Source organism: Eubalaena glacialis, chromosome 4, assembly GCF_028564815.1.
Source record: "Eubalaena glacialis isolate mEubGla1 chromosome 4, mEubGla1.1.hap2.+ XY, whole genome shotgun sequence".
NCBI classification, from domain to species: domain Eukaryota; kingdom Metazoa; phylum Chordata; class Mammalia; order Artiodactyla; family Balaenidae; genus Eubalaena; species Eubalaena glacialis.
In genome coordinates this window covers 123,800,271-123,816,445 of record NC_083719.1, presented here as the reverse complement: position 1 = coordinate 123,816,445, position 16,175 = coordinate 123,800,271, and the positions used below count along the sequence as shown (strand labels likewise).

Sequence of the window (16,175 nt, the reverse complement as noted above, 5' to 3'; positions counted from 1 at the left end):
CAATACAAAGTACTGAGTCAGGAAAATAAAATGAGTTACAAAGGCATCAAATTTCAGGGGGAAAGGAACACCAAATGGAGATGGCAAAAAGTATTCACTCAACCCATTCCTCTTGCTGACACAGGATTTTCTGAATCTGATTAGTTGCCATGCGTCATGAGAGAAAAGGGACAAAGGCAACAAAAGAACTACCTGGGAGGCTGGGAGAATGGTAGCTAGGACTTTATAGTAGGTAAATTCCTACTAACTCCATTTGCTAAAATGACTAGTGTAACACTAGACCTCAAAATATACTACTAATCCAGCCTCAGATCTTAACTAAAAAAGACAAGTGACTACCTCTAACAGATGGAGAAATATTAAGACTGATAACACTTCTTGACACTGAATCAAGTGAAATAAAAACAGCTATCAGGAATACTCAGAAAGACAACATCAAAATTGATGTTTAAAGGCAGTAAAAAGAACAAGATTTTGCTATTCTGTTCTTAGAATAAAGGCCTCCCTATCACTGAAGTGTAGTACAAAAAATGAAAAACAGGGATTCTGAATAGAACGGTTGGTAATGACAAGATACCTATGGGCCTACTGATAGACCACTCCGATATGGAAATGGAATACAAAGAGAACAGTTAAAAGTTTTTGGCTACCCACCTCCCTTAAAACAAAGTACTACTATTTTTCCTTCCGAAGAGGCAGGGAACAAAACAGAAGCAACACAGAGCCTCCACGTAGAACCACACTGCTTTTAATTAACCTCCTTCTCCCATCACCACCACAAGTACCCCATAAAAACTGACTGTTTTCTGCCTTGCCCCACAGGTTTTAGAAGCATTTGCCTATAAAAAGGCAAAGACCCTCAACCAACTAGCTAGTATCACTGTTAATCTGTTATTTTCAGAATTCAACTTAGCTACAAGAGACCTGTAAAGCATTATTTACATCTTCCTATTAAGTACATTTTCTCCCAAGCCCTCTAAAAAATATCAAATAGGGCCTTTAAAAAAACTGTCTCCATATCACATGTACCTTACTTCTTCGGTTACTACTCACGTCAATAAAGTAAAATCAAATTTGAATTTAAATTTAGTAGTATGACTAAATTTCTCTCATGTACATATTTCTTACACGGTAATATACACTAATAATTCCCTAGTCCCTGAAGCTACTGGGGGAGGGAAGAGAGACAGCTTTTTTTTTTTAATCCTCACCCATTATCCAGGTAGCAAAATAATCTAAATTATAATCGTCTTGTAGGGATAACTATGTATCTTCATGCCAGTATCACAATAAATAATCAAATCAATAAAATTATTTAAATATTTGGGGGCTCAATCTCAGCCTGTAGAAAAAGTAGCAGCATACTTATATCAAAAAAAAAAAACAAAATAAAACCCAGAACTAGTAGCATAAATATTAATGACAATCTTTTAAGCAAATTAATATTCTTCTCTCCTCATCCCTGAAATCTATTAATTGTCTCTCATCTTTATAAAAAAGATGTAACCTTCGGGCCTCTGTGTCTTCATACCTGAAAATTCTCTTACCTTTCGAACTGCTTCTAACACAACTCCACATTTCATCTGCCTGCATCCCATTCTGGGACCCATCTACCTCTAAACAAGATTACTGAAAAGTTCCTAAGTTTTCCTGATTTCAACACTACCCAAAAAACGAGTGCCATTAAAAATCTTCCAGAATACTGCATTCATATAGACCGCCTAGTGCCTGCCTGCCTCACCCATTTGCCTGGTTCTTAAAACTCTTCATAACCTGGTCTCTTATTCAATATATTAACCAATATAAATCCTCCCACCTAACAATTCATAAACTATATTTATCCTCATTTCCTGACCTACGTTTCCCACTACCTGAAACACCTCTCCGAAACTTTGAACCTATTCAAATCCTATCACACATCCTTTATGATAAACCTCAATACCCATGTAGTCCACTCACTTGTCTCTCCGTTTTCTTGAATTCTTATATCTTCTATTTTCGCTGCATAACTTTGCACGCTATTCTCTAATTGTTTCACATGCATTATTCTTGCCTCCTCAATTAGAAAAACTGGAAACTCTGCAAGATAGGGGCAGGGGCCAAGACTTACACTTATTCTGCAAACCCCACATCACCCAGCATTACTGTTGGCCAAGTTGAATAGCTAACTCTATACTTCCCCAGTTTAGCTTCATGAATTTCAACTGGGCAAATAATTTCTTCTACTAATGTAAATTTCTGTTCTTTTTAGCCAGAAGTCTTAATGTCAAAAACATATTTTAAATAACATCAAGGATAATACCTAAAACACTAGGATCATTTTGGAATGCATTCCCACTTGTCCATTTCTCTAGCCCCTAAATGAAAACACATGCTGACTAGTACTCACTTGATACTGTCTGCGAAACTGAAGAGGCAGTTGTTGTGGTAGAAGTGGTAGAGGATGGGGTTGATGATGACGTTGAAGTGGATACCGCAGGTGCTGGGCTACTGGTCGTAGGGGTGGAAGCTCCCACTGCTTGTGCTTGCACTTGCGCCTGCACCTGGGCCTGGGCCTGGGCCTGGGCCTGGGCCTGAGCCTGTGCCTGGGCCTGTGCCTGCGCTTGTGCCTGGGCCTGCGCTTGAGCTTGAGCTTGAGCTTGAGCTTGTGCTTGTGCCTGTGCCTGTGCCTGTGCCTGTGCCTGTGCCTGGGCTTGGGCCTGAACCTGGGCCTGGGCTGCAAGCATAGGTGTCAGTTCTGACTGCTGAATAACCTTAACTCCATCTGGCTTGGTCCATGCAGATTCACGTGTCCGAGCATTGTAATAATAAACCTGCAGAGAAAGCAAAATCATCAGTATCAAAGAATCTGCCAACTATCATTTATAAACAATAATACAACTATATTTTGTCTTAAACAGTATTAAAAAAAACCTTAGAAAACAGAAAGTACATCAAAATTGGCTGTTTGTATATGATGAGACTAAAGGTAATTTTTCACTCCTTTTTTCCTTCCCCCCAGTCTTCTATAATGAGCACACTATATTTTTAACACACACCAAAAAAGGAGAACAAAGGTTATATTTTGTGCACAAAGTTAACACAGCGGGCCTGAGACTGCTATCCTTAGAAAGCCCTGCCCACAATGTTGGTCCTTGGCTGGCATCTGGAAACTTAGATTTCAGGAGGGTTCCCATCATTCCCTAACTGATAAGAATGGCTCATTATGTTGAAACTGTTTATGCAAACAATGCAGCTTATGCTGAATACATGCCTTCCTTCTGGAAGTCTGGAATTTGGTATGTGCTGGGCAGATGGTGCCAGATATGGGACCAGTCCCCAGTGAAAACCCTCGACTCCTCAGCTCAGGAGAGCTTTCCCAGCAGACAACACTTCACCTGTGTGTTCACAATGCCATGTCGCAGGAATTAAACACATTCTATATGATGCCACTGAAAGGACTCCAGAAAGCTTGTGCTTGGTTGCTCCAGACTGCAGCCCATGCACCTCTGTCTCTTTGCTGGTTTTGCTTTGTATCTTTTCTCTGTAATTAGTCTTAGCTGCAAATACAACTACATGCTGAGTCCTGTGAGTTCTCCTAGCAAACACTAAACCTGAGGGCTGTTTTAGGGACCCAAGGCACATATTTAAAATACAGGCTTCCAGAATCATAGGCAAACCTATGTAAGTGCTCCAGGCCACCTTATGTCTGTGCATAAGTCCAATCCAGTGAGCCTTTCCAGGAGTCCTGCCCCACCCTGGCTTACCCAAGGCTCATTCTTAATTGGCAAAGATACAGTCACTGATCTCAATCTGCCAGAACTCCTGTTTTACTCTTCTGTTACTAAGAAGCTAACAACCTAAATACATTTTATAATTTACCTTCCCATCTGGAGTTTTATTTTCAACCCATATCTCCTCAGTAGGAGGCAGTGCTGGAGTACCAGGAGCAGTCACAGGAGGCATTCCTGGTGGAAACATCATACCCGGTGGAGGAGGCATGGTTCCCATGGGTGGAGGCATGAAAGGTGGTCTCTGTTAATTCACAAGAAGTAATGTCACTTGTGTTTATCTTTTTTCCTTCAAATTATTACTAAATTCTACCCAAAAGTAAAGCACTGTAAGAGAAACTAGTTTTATAGTCAATTCAGATACATTTACCTAGGTTGTGTAAGAGAAGTTTCTCTGTAATAAAAATGATTACTAAACAGACTAGAAAGAAGTACATCAAAATACTAACAATAGTCATCTCTGGGTTATAGCATTATGGGTGAGTTTTGCTTTGTTCTTTATACCTTAACTGCCTATTTCATACATTGGGCACTAGATTACTTTCAAAAGAAAAAAATTGATTCTTATTTACAAATAACATAGCAATAACTAAAAAGGAAAAACCAGATATACCTAACCTTTTGTTCTCTTTTCCTACAAGAAAAAAAAGAATATTAGCTAGGAAAATATTCATCATTTCCTATTTTTCAAATAATAATAATGTAGCTCACCAAAGATGTTAACATCAGTAAGTTTAAAAGATACAATAAAAAAAATTATCCCTTTTACTTTTCCGGAAAATGAGAATTTAAATGGTATATATTATAGTTAAAAAAAAAAAAAAACAACTCTTGGAACCATTCATTACTGATTCAACACTATCTCTGATAATTCCTTCGACGACTGCTGACCCAAGCCAAGATCCTGAACCAAACAATTTAACTGTAACCGCTGTATCTTACTCACTAAAGCAGAAAAGAGGTCTGCCATTTTGAAAACAGATTTTGAACAGGGATGAAAAGATTTCCTCTATAATCTACAAGTAACATTAGAATTCAATTATCCAAAGCATCTTAATCTGGATAATGGAATTGACATTATGCTAATAATGTGCAACTGTATTTCATTTTCCTAAAAATGTTTTCTTTTCCATACTCCAGTCTTTCTGGATTCAGCTCGCTGTCTTTCAAGCATCAGCACACAGGCCCATGTTCTATAAAATATCCACCCCAAATATATCTCATGCACCAGGAGCTGGAAATCACTTGGATTTACTATAAAACCACACAATCATCCATCAAGACCAAGAAAAGCATCACAACGTTAGAAAGTATCCCATTATAACATCTGATATACTTCCATTAGAGGGTTACATTAATCCATTACATTTTACAATATTCTGCAAGGACTTTAACTATTAAAGGCACAAATTAGAATAAATTCACATGTAACAAGTTATACCACAGTCAGCAGGTCAAAAAGTTACTTCCTATTCTAATCCTGAAGAAAACATAAAACCATTTAACAATTTGTTTAAGGGGGGTGGGGGAAGGGGGGGCTGCTCATTACTAGGAAGGCAACAAAATTACTAAGCAAAGTATTAAAACCTGGTGTTTCTTCCATAAATATAACCCTATTGAAACAGAGTTAACATCACTTAAACAGTAGCTCATTATCTCTTTCTATTTTTAGTAAGTTCATTCTTGATTATCCAAGCTAACAGAAGAGAGATGATACTACTGTATTTATTTCATTTCAGAATGGTATAGGCTGAATAAACTAAGAAAACAGAGAAACATACTCAGTCAAAAAGAATATAATCTCAAAAGTAGATATTTTTGAGAGTTGATACCTTCATAACCTCATTTCAGACAATAACTGGGTCTATTTACACTTAAAAGGGATATATGCCTCAGGTTAAAACACCAGAAAAGTTTTTATTTAAAGAAATCCCACAATTCTATTTCTAAAATTGTAAGGTAACCGTATTTTTTTTTCTGGGGAAGGAAAAAAATCCAAATATTGTGCTTAAAAAATGTGTTTGTTGTCACTTTCTAGATTCTATACTAGGCATCATTTCTGGGGAGAACTGCTCAGGAATATACATACATATATATTTAAATTTACTTGCAATATGTATCACTGAAAACAAATTTCCCCTACTCTATACATAAGATTTCAAACTTCATTTCCCATAAAGAAGATGGATTACTAAAGACAATTCTCAGAGACGAAGGCAGGTTAGAACTACCTTATTCAATCCTAACTTAACACATACATTTTTCTATCACCATATACATTTCCAGTCTGAATTTCCATACTAATTATTGTTACCAGTGCTTTTAGAGCAACACATTAATATAAGGATGTTCTCTTTAGTTCCCATTTTCCTATAAAACCAAGAACGCAGGTTTTAAAGGCAAAACTCATATATAATATTGACACTAATGCCAACAAAGAAAGAGCTACCTCTATATTCTTTACCTGGAGGTGTGGAGGGCCCATAGGTGGAGGAATCCCTCCTGGAGGAGGCATTGGTGGCATATTAGGATCAAAAGGAGGACGTCCAAATGGAGGCCGAGGTGGTGGAGGAGGGCCTCGCATCATACCAAAAGGTGGAGGAGGTCGCATGAGAGGTGGTGGGCCTCGCATCACTGCATTTGGTGGGGGAGCTGGGCCTCGGAACCTCAAGGCCTGCTGTTGAGCCATCCTGTGTGGGAAAGCCATGAATAAATTTTTCTTTCTCAACGTAACAAAAATGTAACTACTAATCTCTAATTACATCAAATTTTAAAAGCCCTTAAGAGCAAGTAGAGTTGGAAAGTCATATTGTACCACTGCAATAGAGTGCATCAGTAAGAATGATCAATGGACACCAAATCTAGGAGGAAATTTAGATGAGGGAGGTTATTTGGATGGTCTTAAAGTATCTTCCCACATATTTCTTACAGTTGCAAAGAAGGATGAACAAAACACCTATGCAATAGAGAAACTGACCTAATGTGACTGAGAGGGACACAACATTACCTATTCCAGGCAAGAATGCATAACCTCAATCTAATAAGGAGCTATTCAACAAACACAAAATGAACAATGTTCTAGTAGAAAGGGGGCAGCAGGGAGTATATTCTTCAGAAATATTGATGTTATACAAAAAAGACAAAGGAAGGCTGTGGAAATGTTCTAGATTAAAGAGGCCAAAGAGACATGACAACACAATACCAACTCTAGACAGGATCCTAAACTAGAGGGAAGAAATGCTATAAAGGACATACTGGATTAATGGACAACACTGGAATACGGACAACAGATTCAAGTATTTCATCAATGCAAATTTACATTGATAACTGTGCTGTAGTTAAGTAAGAGAAGACCTCTATCCTTAGAAAACAAACACTCAAGTATTTAGGGGTAAAGGGCCATGGGTGTGGGTGTGAGTGTGTGTGTGTGTGTGTGTTTGTGTGTGTGTCTTACCCTCAAATGGCTCAGAGAAACAGAGAGCATGTATGTGACCAAGCAATAAAGCAAAACAGGTAAAATATTAACACTAAGCGTACTATTTTTGTTTTTGCAACTTTTTGGAAGTTTGAAATTACTTCCAAATACAAGGTTTTTATAGCAGGGGAGGGTAGCAGCTTAAGAGATCATTAGTATTCTCTAACTAAAGGGAAAGCCCTTCTGTACACTGCACCCCACCCCACCCTTCAATCTCTAGCTAAACACCTTACTGTATTTTCTCCATGGCATTCAAGCAGATAAGCAATATCACATAAGATGGCATTATCTATCTCCTAAGTGTTTTAAAAAAAATTATTAACTCTAACAAGTGCTTACTATGTGCCAGGCAGTAACCATAAGCTCTTTTTAAGTTATTTAATCATCATAGCAACCCTGAGATAGATTTTATCAACCTCATTTTACAGATTAAGGGGCACAAAAGTAAAATAACTTGCCCAAGGCCACACAGCTGGTTCAGTGGTAAAGCCAGAATTCAAACACAGGTGAATGGCTCTTAAACGCTATACCATGCTTTCTGTCTAAGCCCCTTTTGAGCAAGAATTGTCTGTCCTGTTCACCTTTATATCCCCAGCACATAGTTATGCCTGCCCATAGTAAGGCTCAATAAGTATTTGCTGAATGTACCATTGAACACCTAGGTAATACTGTATCTTACAAATAGGGTATATAGAATCTTAATAAAATCTTTACTATAATTTGCCAGTCAATTTACTGAGCACCTATCACAGTCTTCCCAGCAGCTACGATAAATCTCTCCATTATACATGAAATTTACATTTCAGTGCTCAAGAGAAGATTAACAATTATATTCCTCACGTACATTTGATGGTAATCATTCTTATACTCTCTCCTCACCAGGCTCTTCCAACTTTCCTACACTTTTCAATCCTGTACTTAAGACTACCCCTCTAAATTGTCCACATCGTAATTCAATTCTGACACAAAAAATCCTAATAAAGAACCAATTTGCCTTCTAGGAGAGCACTAGGATTGTAAACACATCCAGAACTACTACACCAAATATATTTCACCAAATCTGCAAATGATCCTACACTCAATGTTAGAAACTATGAGTTTAAAAGTGATTGCAAAAAGCATAAGCAGTCTTTTTCAAATCATATGCACTCCCAAAAGACAGATGGTCACTGTTATTGAAGCAATGTCTTAACCTTTGGGGCAGGAAAAAACTTAACCACCAAGGAAAGATATTCCATTTCAGCCTTCAGTTAATAATGTATCTTAATCTTAGATTTCCTGAATCTGCCTCTTCCTTTTCAAAAAATCTACACTATTTCTCTCTTTAGAATTTCACACTTCCTAGTTATAACTTGAAGTTAAGCATTTTAGGTTCTAAAACCATGAAGAGTCAAATCAGGGCTCTGCCTTTTGTTGTCAGGCTGTTCACATGTTTTCTGAGCCTGAATATACTCAGATGTAAATGAGCGGGGGGGAATAGAAATAAAACCTCTCTCTGTTCAATGAGATAATCCCCATGAAACATTTAGGATAGTATATGGTACACAGTAAACTATTTTAACTATCATTACTTTCATTCCCCCACAAAACCTAGCATAGTGCTCTACCTGAAAAGCACTTGGTGGCCAATTTGACTAGATGGCTTTCAAAGTCTGCCATGAAAATGGAGGCAAAATTCACATAATTTCCTCTATCGACAGCCTCAAGTTGCCATTTTCTGATGTCAGATATGTATAGCACATGTGCTGAGCTCTTTATATACACTGCTTCATCACTACAACCTCAGCAGACCTGCAGTGAGGATTAAATGAGCTAATAAAGAACTTGGAACAGCACCCAGCACGTAAGTATTAGCTATTATTGCTGTTGCTGTAACATCAGTATAGTATTAGTAAAATACTAATAATTTAATAAAACACTAAAATTACTGTTAAATGGTATTAATATTAGTAGTGTTAACTACTACTATAATTATTATTAGCAGGCTCTATATAACCTGGCCCTTGCTGACCTCTCTACAGACTCTAGTCTTTCTGATCAACTACTTGATTACCCTGAAGCCTCTGCAGTTGTTCCCTCTGCCTGGCATGCTTTTCCCCAGATCTTTATATAACTGACTCACTCTTCAGTCTCAGCTCAAAGTTCACCTTAAACTCCTTTCTCACCCTAGTCTCTCGCAGCCCCTCTCTATTTCACTACCCAATTTGAGTTTACAATTATGATAAACGCTATGAAAAAAAATCTCACTTATTTGTTTACTTTTGTATTATCTCTACCCACTAGTACATAGTTTCTCCTTATTATAGTGATGCATCCCAGTGTCCAGGATGGTAGTGTTCAATTATTGTTTTAACAATGATAGTGAACCCTGGGTACTTCCTATATACCTGGTACGGTTTTAGGGACATTATTTGTACTAAGTCTTTCAATCCTAACAACAACCCAATGAGAAAAGTTTGGCACCATTTTTACAGAGGAAACTATGGCACAGAAAAAGAACTTGTTTATGGTAGTTAGTCAGTGGTAACACCAACATATTCTTGTTCCCATTATACAGCTGAGGAAATTTAGACTGCAAGTACCTTGTCATAAGTCATAAAGCATTAATAAGTAAATAAAGGCCCTGGGTAAAGGATCTATACAAATATAACTCTAAATCTTAATGGCCCTCAACCATAAAGGAATAGAAAGGCATTGGAACTCCAAATAAATTCTGTCTATTGTAGGTTATTTGCATTCCTACCACTTTCAATCTTCAGGAAAACAGAAGCCTACTTGCATGAACAGAAACACAAAAAAATTTTTTTACAAAAACAAATGTATTTCCCTAGAAGTACTAAATCCAGATATGCAATCTTGCCAATGGTGAAGACAAGTCTGCAAATACTTTAATATAACAGGAAGAGCAAAAATTTTTTAAATGCTGATATATGGCAGGCAAATTAAAAGGAAGACTAAGTGAGGAGACCTAGGTTCTAATCCAGACCCTGCCAATACCTCAGTGACCCTGTGTAAGTCTCTTCACACTTGCAGGCTAATTTCCTCATTTGATGCGGTTAGTTTGGAATTTAGATCAATCTTAATTAGCATGGAAGGTCCCTGAGGAAAAAGGTTTTTAGTCTGGTTCAAGACTCTGCTGCCAGCACCTAGGTCAGTGACTCTCACACTGCACACTCTTAATAAATGTGGGTCCACTAAATGGACCATTCTAAATCTCCTCTATTCATTTATTTACAATATATATACACTGAACACCTTATTCTTCAGGCACTATGATAGTGACACACCATGACATGCATTCAGAATACAAATACAAAAATTAAGCCCAAATTCTGCCATCAGAGGCCACAAAAACAACTAATTTCTCTTAAACCATGACAAATGTTAAAATAAAAGTCTACAATATGCTCTGGAAGGAACTTCCAACCCAACAGGCTAAGGTATAAAACATTTCCAACAGAACACACCTAATTTAAAGTCCTACTCAAATCATTTTGCAACAATGTCTAGACTACTATTAACGAAGTCTAAAAGGCTACTCATTGTAAAACTGAAGAAAAATACTCTCTAAAATGCAAAGTAATATTCCCAAATAAACCTGTAAGACTAGTAACCTTCTCTTAAGATCAGAATCAGGAATGAACCTTTCATCACTAACACTGAACGACCCTGGCAATGCACTTTGATCACTCATTACTGAAGTGTACACGTGGGGTTTAAAGGATTTGAGATACATCCCTGAAGTAAGACTTTATTCCTGCCAAAGTAAGAATTTTTTGACCATTCAGAATCTAAAAGACATGACTTTTTCTTTTTCCCTGAAAACCTGAGTAACAATACCCGTTTTCCTTATACAATTTAATCTGGTGCTCTAGACAATACCAGAGTCCTCATAACTTATTCTGCGCTTTTTCATTCTCAAAGACTGACACTGGCACAATTCAGAATGGGAGCTGAACATCTGACATGACATTTTTCCCACCCAGAAACATTAAAAGAAAAAAAAAGTATCAAATACACGTAAAGCTCAGTACCTCGTTTTCCTTAAAAACCACTGACTAAAGATTTTTCTCTCCAAGACACTTAATTACAAATTCCAGAGGCAGGGAAAAACCAGGGCAAGAAAGGTCACTGCCATCCTTAGGGCGATGGCGTGAGCAGACAAACAGAAGGGAGAGGAATGGAAGAGTGCACCGAGCCTGGCTGCCTGGGTTCAAGCCACTTCCTGGAGCCACGATTCCACCAAACCGAGCCGGTTCTACTTCCCCAACCTCTACGAGGCTCAGCTTCCTCACCTGTAAGATGGGCAAGTCACTTAACTGAAGATGGCTCTTGCACTGGGGCCTGCAAAATAAGAACAGCAACTACTCCAAAGGATGGGTGTGAGGATCACAAGAGACAAGTCTAAGGAAAGGGTCCTCTGGCCCCTGGAAGCACCTAACAAACGGCTGCTGCTATTGTTACTACTCACAAATACGGGGTAAGAAACCAAAGGATAAGAGAAAGGAAGGCCGCACGAACTTAATGAAAGCAAGCAACATGGGGAAGAAGGAACAGGGCAGACGTGGGGACCCCAAAGGGCGGCGGAAGGCGTGGAGAAGGCCGAGCCGGGGAGTTGCCTGCGGCGTGGAAGGCTTCCGGGAGGAAAACTGGGCCCGCGCCGGCGTCGCGCCGGGAGCAAGGCTGAGGCGGCCCGCGCCTGAGGCGGGGCCCCAAAGCGGGAACGCCGGGTCCGGCCCAAGGGCCGCAGGCCGCGAAGGGCGCCGGGGCCCCGCGAAAACCGCAGGAAGCGCCCCGAGAACGTGCAGGAGGCCGCGACCCAGCCCCGGCCCGGCTCCCTCATTCAAGCCGCCTTCCCTTCCCCCTTCTCCAATCCCATGCGGTCCTGGCCCCCAGTCGCCGCGCGTCTTCGGCCCACCCTCCACCCCGGCCCTCCGCGCGGCGGGCCGAGCCCCTGAGACGCCGGAGCGCCAAGACGTAAGGTAGAGCAGCGCCCTTACCTGAGCTCCCCCGGATTGAATCGCTCACCGTCCCCCCCGTCCCCGCCACGCTCCGCCATTACAGAGGGCCGCGTTCTTCCACCCGCCGCCTCAGCGTCCCCTATTGGCCGGGCGGATCGTCAATCTCGCGCGAGAGAGGCGGAGATAGCAGAGATCTGTGAAATGACTGGTCAGACTTTCCATCAATCCTCGAGCTGAGGATGGTATCTGCCTTATTATTGGTGAAAGGGCCCGCCGACTTTGAAAGCGGTATGGAGACAGCCAGTTGATTGGTCGCTCGGAGGCTTTATGGGAAACGAGACTTCAGCAACGGGGAACTGCCGGCGCCCTCTCGCGGTAAGTGAAACTGGGTCCTCCCACGTACTGCTCCGCCTGCGGTAGCCACGTGTCTGCCGGCTTCCAGAAAAGTCAGTTGTGGAGCCATATTGGCCTCATACTGGACATATTGGCTCGGGCCGAGACCATTTCCATTGCGTGAGCCAATCAAAAATCGACCTGGGTCGCCGGTAAGCCAATCACAGAGTTGCTGTGGAAATGAGCCATTTCCCCGCTTTTCAGAATCAGGAGTCTTAAGGCACCACCGGATTATACCCGTGTTATTAGATAATATATTACTAACTACAAGAATACCTCAAATTGTATTAAATAATTAGTCGCAGGCTAAGAAGTGTTGTAAGTTGCTGTATTAAGTAAGTTGCGGGAGGCAAGCCTCGGCAATTTACAGTTTAAACCATCTGTCCTTCAATTTCAAAATACACTTGTCTGAAATTAGCATACCCTGATACCCAGAAGGAATTCTGAATATTCATTTATCTTTTTATTAAAAAAAAAAAAAAAAAAAAAACTTTAGGCACTGGAGTTTCAAAGTCATGATGAAGATGAATTCTACCATTAAGGAAATCAAAATATTAAACTAATAATAGATATATTTTACTCAGACTTAAGCATATATACCAAGCACTGTCCTAATTACTTTCCATGTATTATCTGTTTTAGGCCTCATAAAAAGGCCTTATAAGAGGTGAGTACTATGAATAGCCACAGTTTATAGATGAGACTGAGGCAGAGAGAAGTAACTTGTCCAAGTTTACACAGCTAATAAATGGCAGAGCCTGGCTTTAAACCTGCGACAGTATGTCAGCAAAGCCCCATTGCTAAACACCGTGATCCAAGAAAAACTGAAAACATACATGTACACAAAAACTTGTACAAAAATAGTCATAGCAGCATTATTCACAATAGCCAAAATGTCCAAACAACTGGTGAATCGATTTAAAAATATGGTATATTTATACAAAGGGATATTATTCAGCCATAAAAAATAATTAAGTACTGATACATGCTACAATATGGATGAACCTTGAAAACGTTATGCTAGGTGAAAGAAGCCAGACACCAAAGGCTACATATCATATTGAGGCAGGAGATAGGTGGGCCCCCCCGCAGGGTAAGCAACTGAAGTTTCTGTCCACAGGGAACGAACTCCAGTTGCTTACCCTGGGCAGGGTGGGTGGCCAACTATGTCCTGCCTCAATCTTGGCTGATAGAGTCGTGCCCTCGTGGTAGTTTACAATCACTTATGTGGGGTGTGTCTTCCGGGTTTTCTTTGGCCAATCATTTTGATTTGCCTGGTTCAGAGTCCGTATTTGGTACATCTCAGGATCCTCCCATGTGTGTGCGCGCATCTCTCAGTCAAGATGGATTCCAGCAAAGAGGCCTGTGGGTAGACTTGACATCATTCCCCTTTTGACCTCCAAGGAGTTTTCTAGTCGGGAAGGTCTCCTTGACTTCAAGAATGAGAAATATGTGGTCTCTTATCTTTTATCTGGGCAGGGCCCAGCATCCTCTCTCAATTGTCCTGCTGTTGATATTTTGGAGTTTCTGTTCACAGGGAACGAACTCCAATTGCTAACCCTAGGGGGGCCCATCTACCTCCTGCCTCAATATGATTCCGTTTAATGAAATATCCAGAATAGGCAAATCCATAGAGATGGAAAGTAGATTTCCAGGATGGGGGTGGGGAGTGACTGCTAATGGGTATGGGATTTCTTTTTGGATGATAAAAATATTCTAAAATTAGATAGTGGTGATGATTGCACAATTTGGTGAATATACTAAAACCTGTTGAATTGTACACTTTAAAGAGTGAATTTTATTGTATGTGAATTACAGTATTTCAATAAGTACCATGCTATACTGAATGCCAGTTAAATATTCAAAATCAACTAAGTATAATAAAATGTGATAAAGGCTGAACACAGTTCTGACCATGATCGTTTGGAAAAAGGAAAGTATGGTTAAAATTTCACTAAATACGTAACATTTGAACAAACTGGAGCTTGAATGAGAGTGAATGGTTAGATCCCTTTTTCAACATCAGCATGCATCTCCAAGTCCTGGCAAACTATTCCAAAAATAATACTTATATAGATGGCTCAAGACAGACTAATCCCCACTGCTGGAAAACAAAACAAAACAAAAAACGAAAAAAAACCACCTCAAAATGGATACCTTACAGAAAGATAGTCACTGACATATAATAAAAGATGACAACAAACTGTCAGTTTGAATGGATGGAAGAATGCCTTGTGGGGCAGACATATATACATATGTAGACGTATCACACATATTAGATATAGATATAGAGATAGATAGATAGATATAAAATCATTTCATTGCTTCACTACTATAGTTTACTCACATAAACATGTCCTTGAAATTCAGGTATTTTGCACTCAATAGTTATTAAAAACATAATGCAAATATGAGCTGTGTCTTCAGTGAACCATTTTATTAAATCAATGTAAAAAAAGAATTAAAGAAATTCAGTGAATCTTTTAAGAAACCAAATAGACTTCCTGTAGTCAAAGCTTGATAACTCTTAAGATACTACAGATGGGCATAGCTGTACAGAACAAAAAAACAAATACCATCTTTGCCCAATTGGCAGCAACTGAGTTATAGATCCTAACATTTAGTATATCAAAGTGAACTGAAGAGGCAGTGTTGGCTCAAAACTGATTAATACCATCAGGGCTCTAAGTCTTTGTTATGAAGTCACTCTTCAGAAGTGACTCTTGAGAAGTGTTTCCAATGCTGAGTCAGTTTTTTTTTTTCTTAATAACTACCATTTTTGAACACTTATCTTAAGCCCATGGTAGGTACTTTGCATACACTATTTTTAATCCCCTGCAGGGCAGGCATATTGTCCCCATTTTACTTATGGGGACACTGAGGCTCAGGGGTAAGACTCACCCAAGGTTGTATTGATAGAATCTGCTTCTGAGTTCACTCACATGATTGTTGGCATGTGTCACTTCCTTGTGGGTTGTTAGACTGAGGACATACCACATGGGTCTCTTCACGGGGCTGATGACAACATGGCAGTTTGCTTCTCCCAGCATGAGCAATCTAAGAAAGAGAGGAACAGAGAGAGACAGAGAGAGAATACCCAAGATGGAAGCCACAGACATTTTGTAACCTAATATTAGCAGTGAAATTCCATCACTTCTGCCCATACTCTATTCATTAAAGCAAGTCAATACATCCAGCCCACAATCAAGGGGAGCGGATTGCACAAGAGCTGAATACCAGGAGGTGGTATCACTGGGGGCCATCTCACCTACCACACTTCCTTTCAGGTCTCAACTTACACAATTACTTCCTCCAGGAAGCATTCTTCAGAGAGAAAATCTGACCGCTAGCCACCCCCATCTAGGTAATTTCCCCTATCATATTCTCCTATAGCACACAAGATGCCTTTGTAACATTCCAAGCACTTGTTACTACCTATTGTAACATTGAGCATTATGTGTATAATGTGTTTTACATATTTTACCTTATTTCTTTTCCTGTCAACTCACTTTATTGTTTTTAATTCTGAAGTATTTTAAATTATAAATATCATGACATTCCATCCCTCAATACATC

At 39.6% G+C, this 16,175-nt stretch overlaps 1 protein-coding gene across 7 annotated transcripts in view; it reads right to left on the bottom strand.

The window, feature by feature from the left end:
• TCERG1 (transcription elongation regulator 1) overlaps window positions 1-12,320 on the bottom strand; it is a 59,011-nt gene extending 46,691 nt beyond the window's left edge. For 4 of the 7 annotated variants that reach the window (XM_061189798.1, XM_061189796.1, XM_061189799.1 and 1 more), the window contains exons 1-4: window positions 12,246-12,320; window positions 6,235-6,460; window positions 3,862-4,014; window positions 2,390-2,813 (exon numbers count right to left, since the gene is read on the bottom strand). In XM_061189798.1, coding sequence (XP_061045781.1) covers window positions 2,390-2,813; window positions 3,862-4,014; window positions 6,235-6,460; window positions 12,246-12,304 — 862 coding nt within the window. In that variant the 5' untranslated portion in view covers window positions 12,305-12,320. Of the gene's footprint in view, window positions 1-1,959; window positions 2,080-2,389; window positions 2,814-3,861; window positions 4,015-6,234; window positions 6,461-12,245 lie in introns of all 7 variants that reach the window. The other 3 variants (XR_009700840.1, XM_061189794.1, XM_061189795.1) reach the window with 1 other exon arrangement.
• Window positions 12,321-16,175: the final 3,855 nt, after the last annotated feature.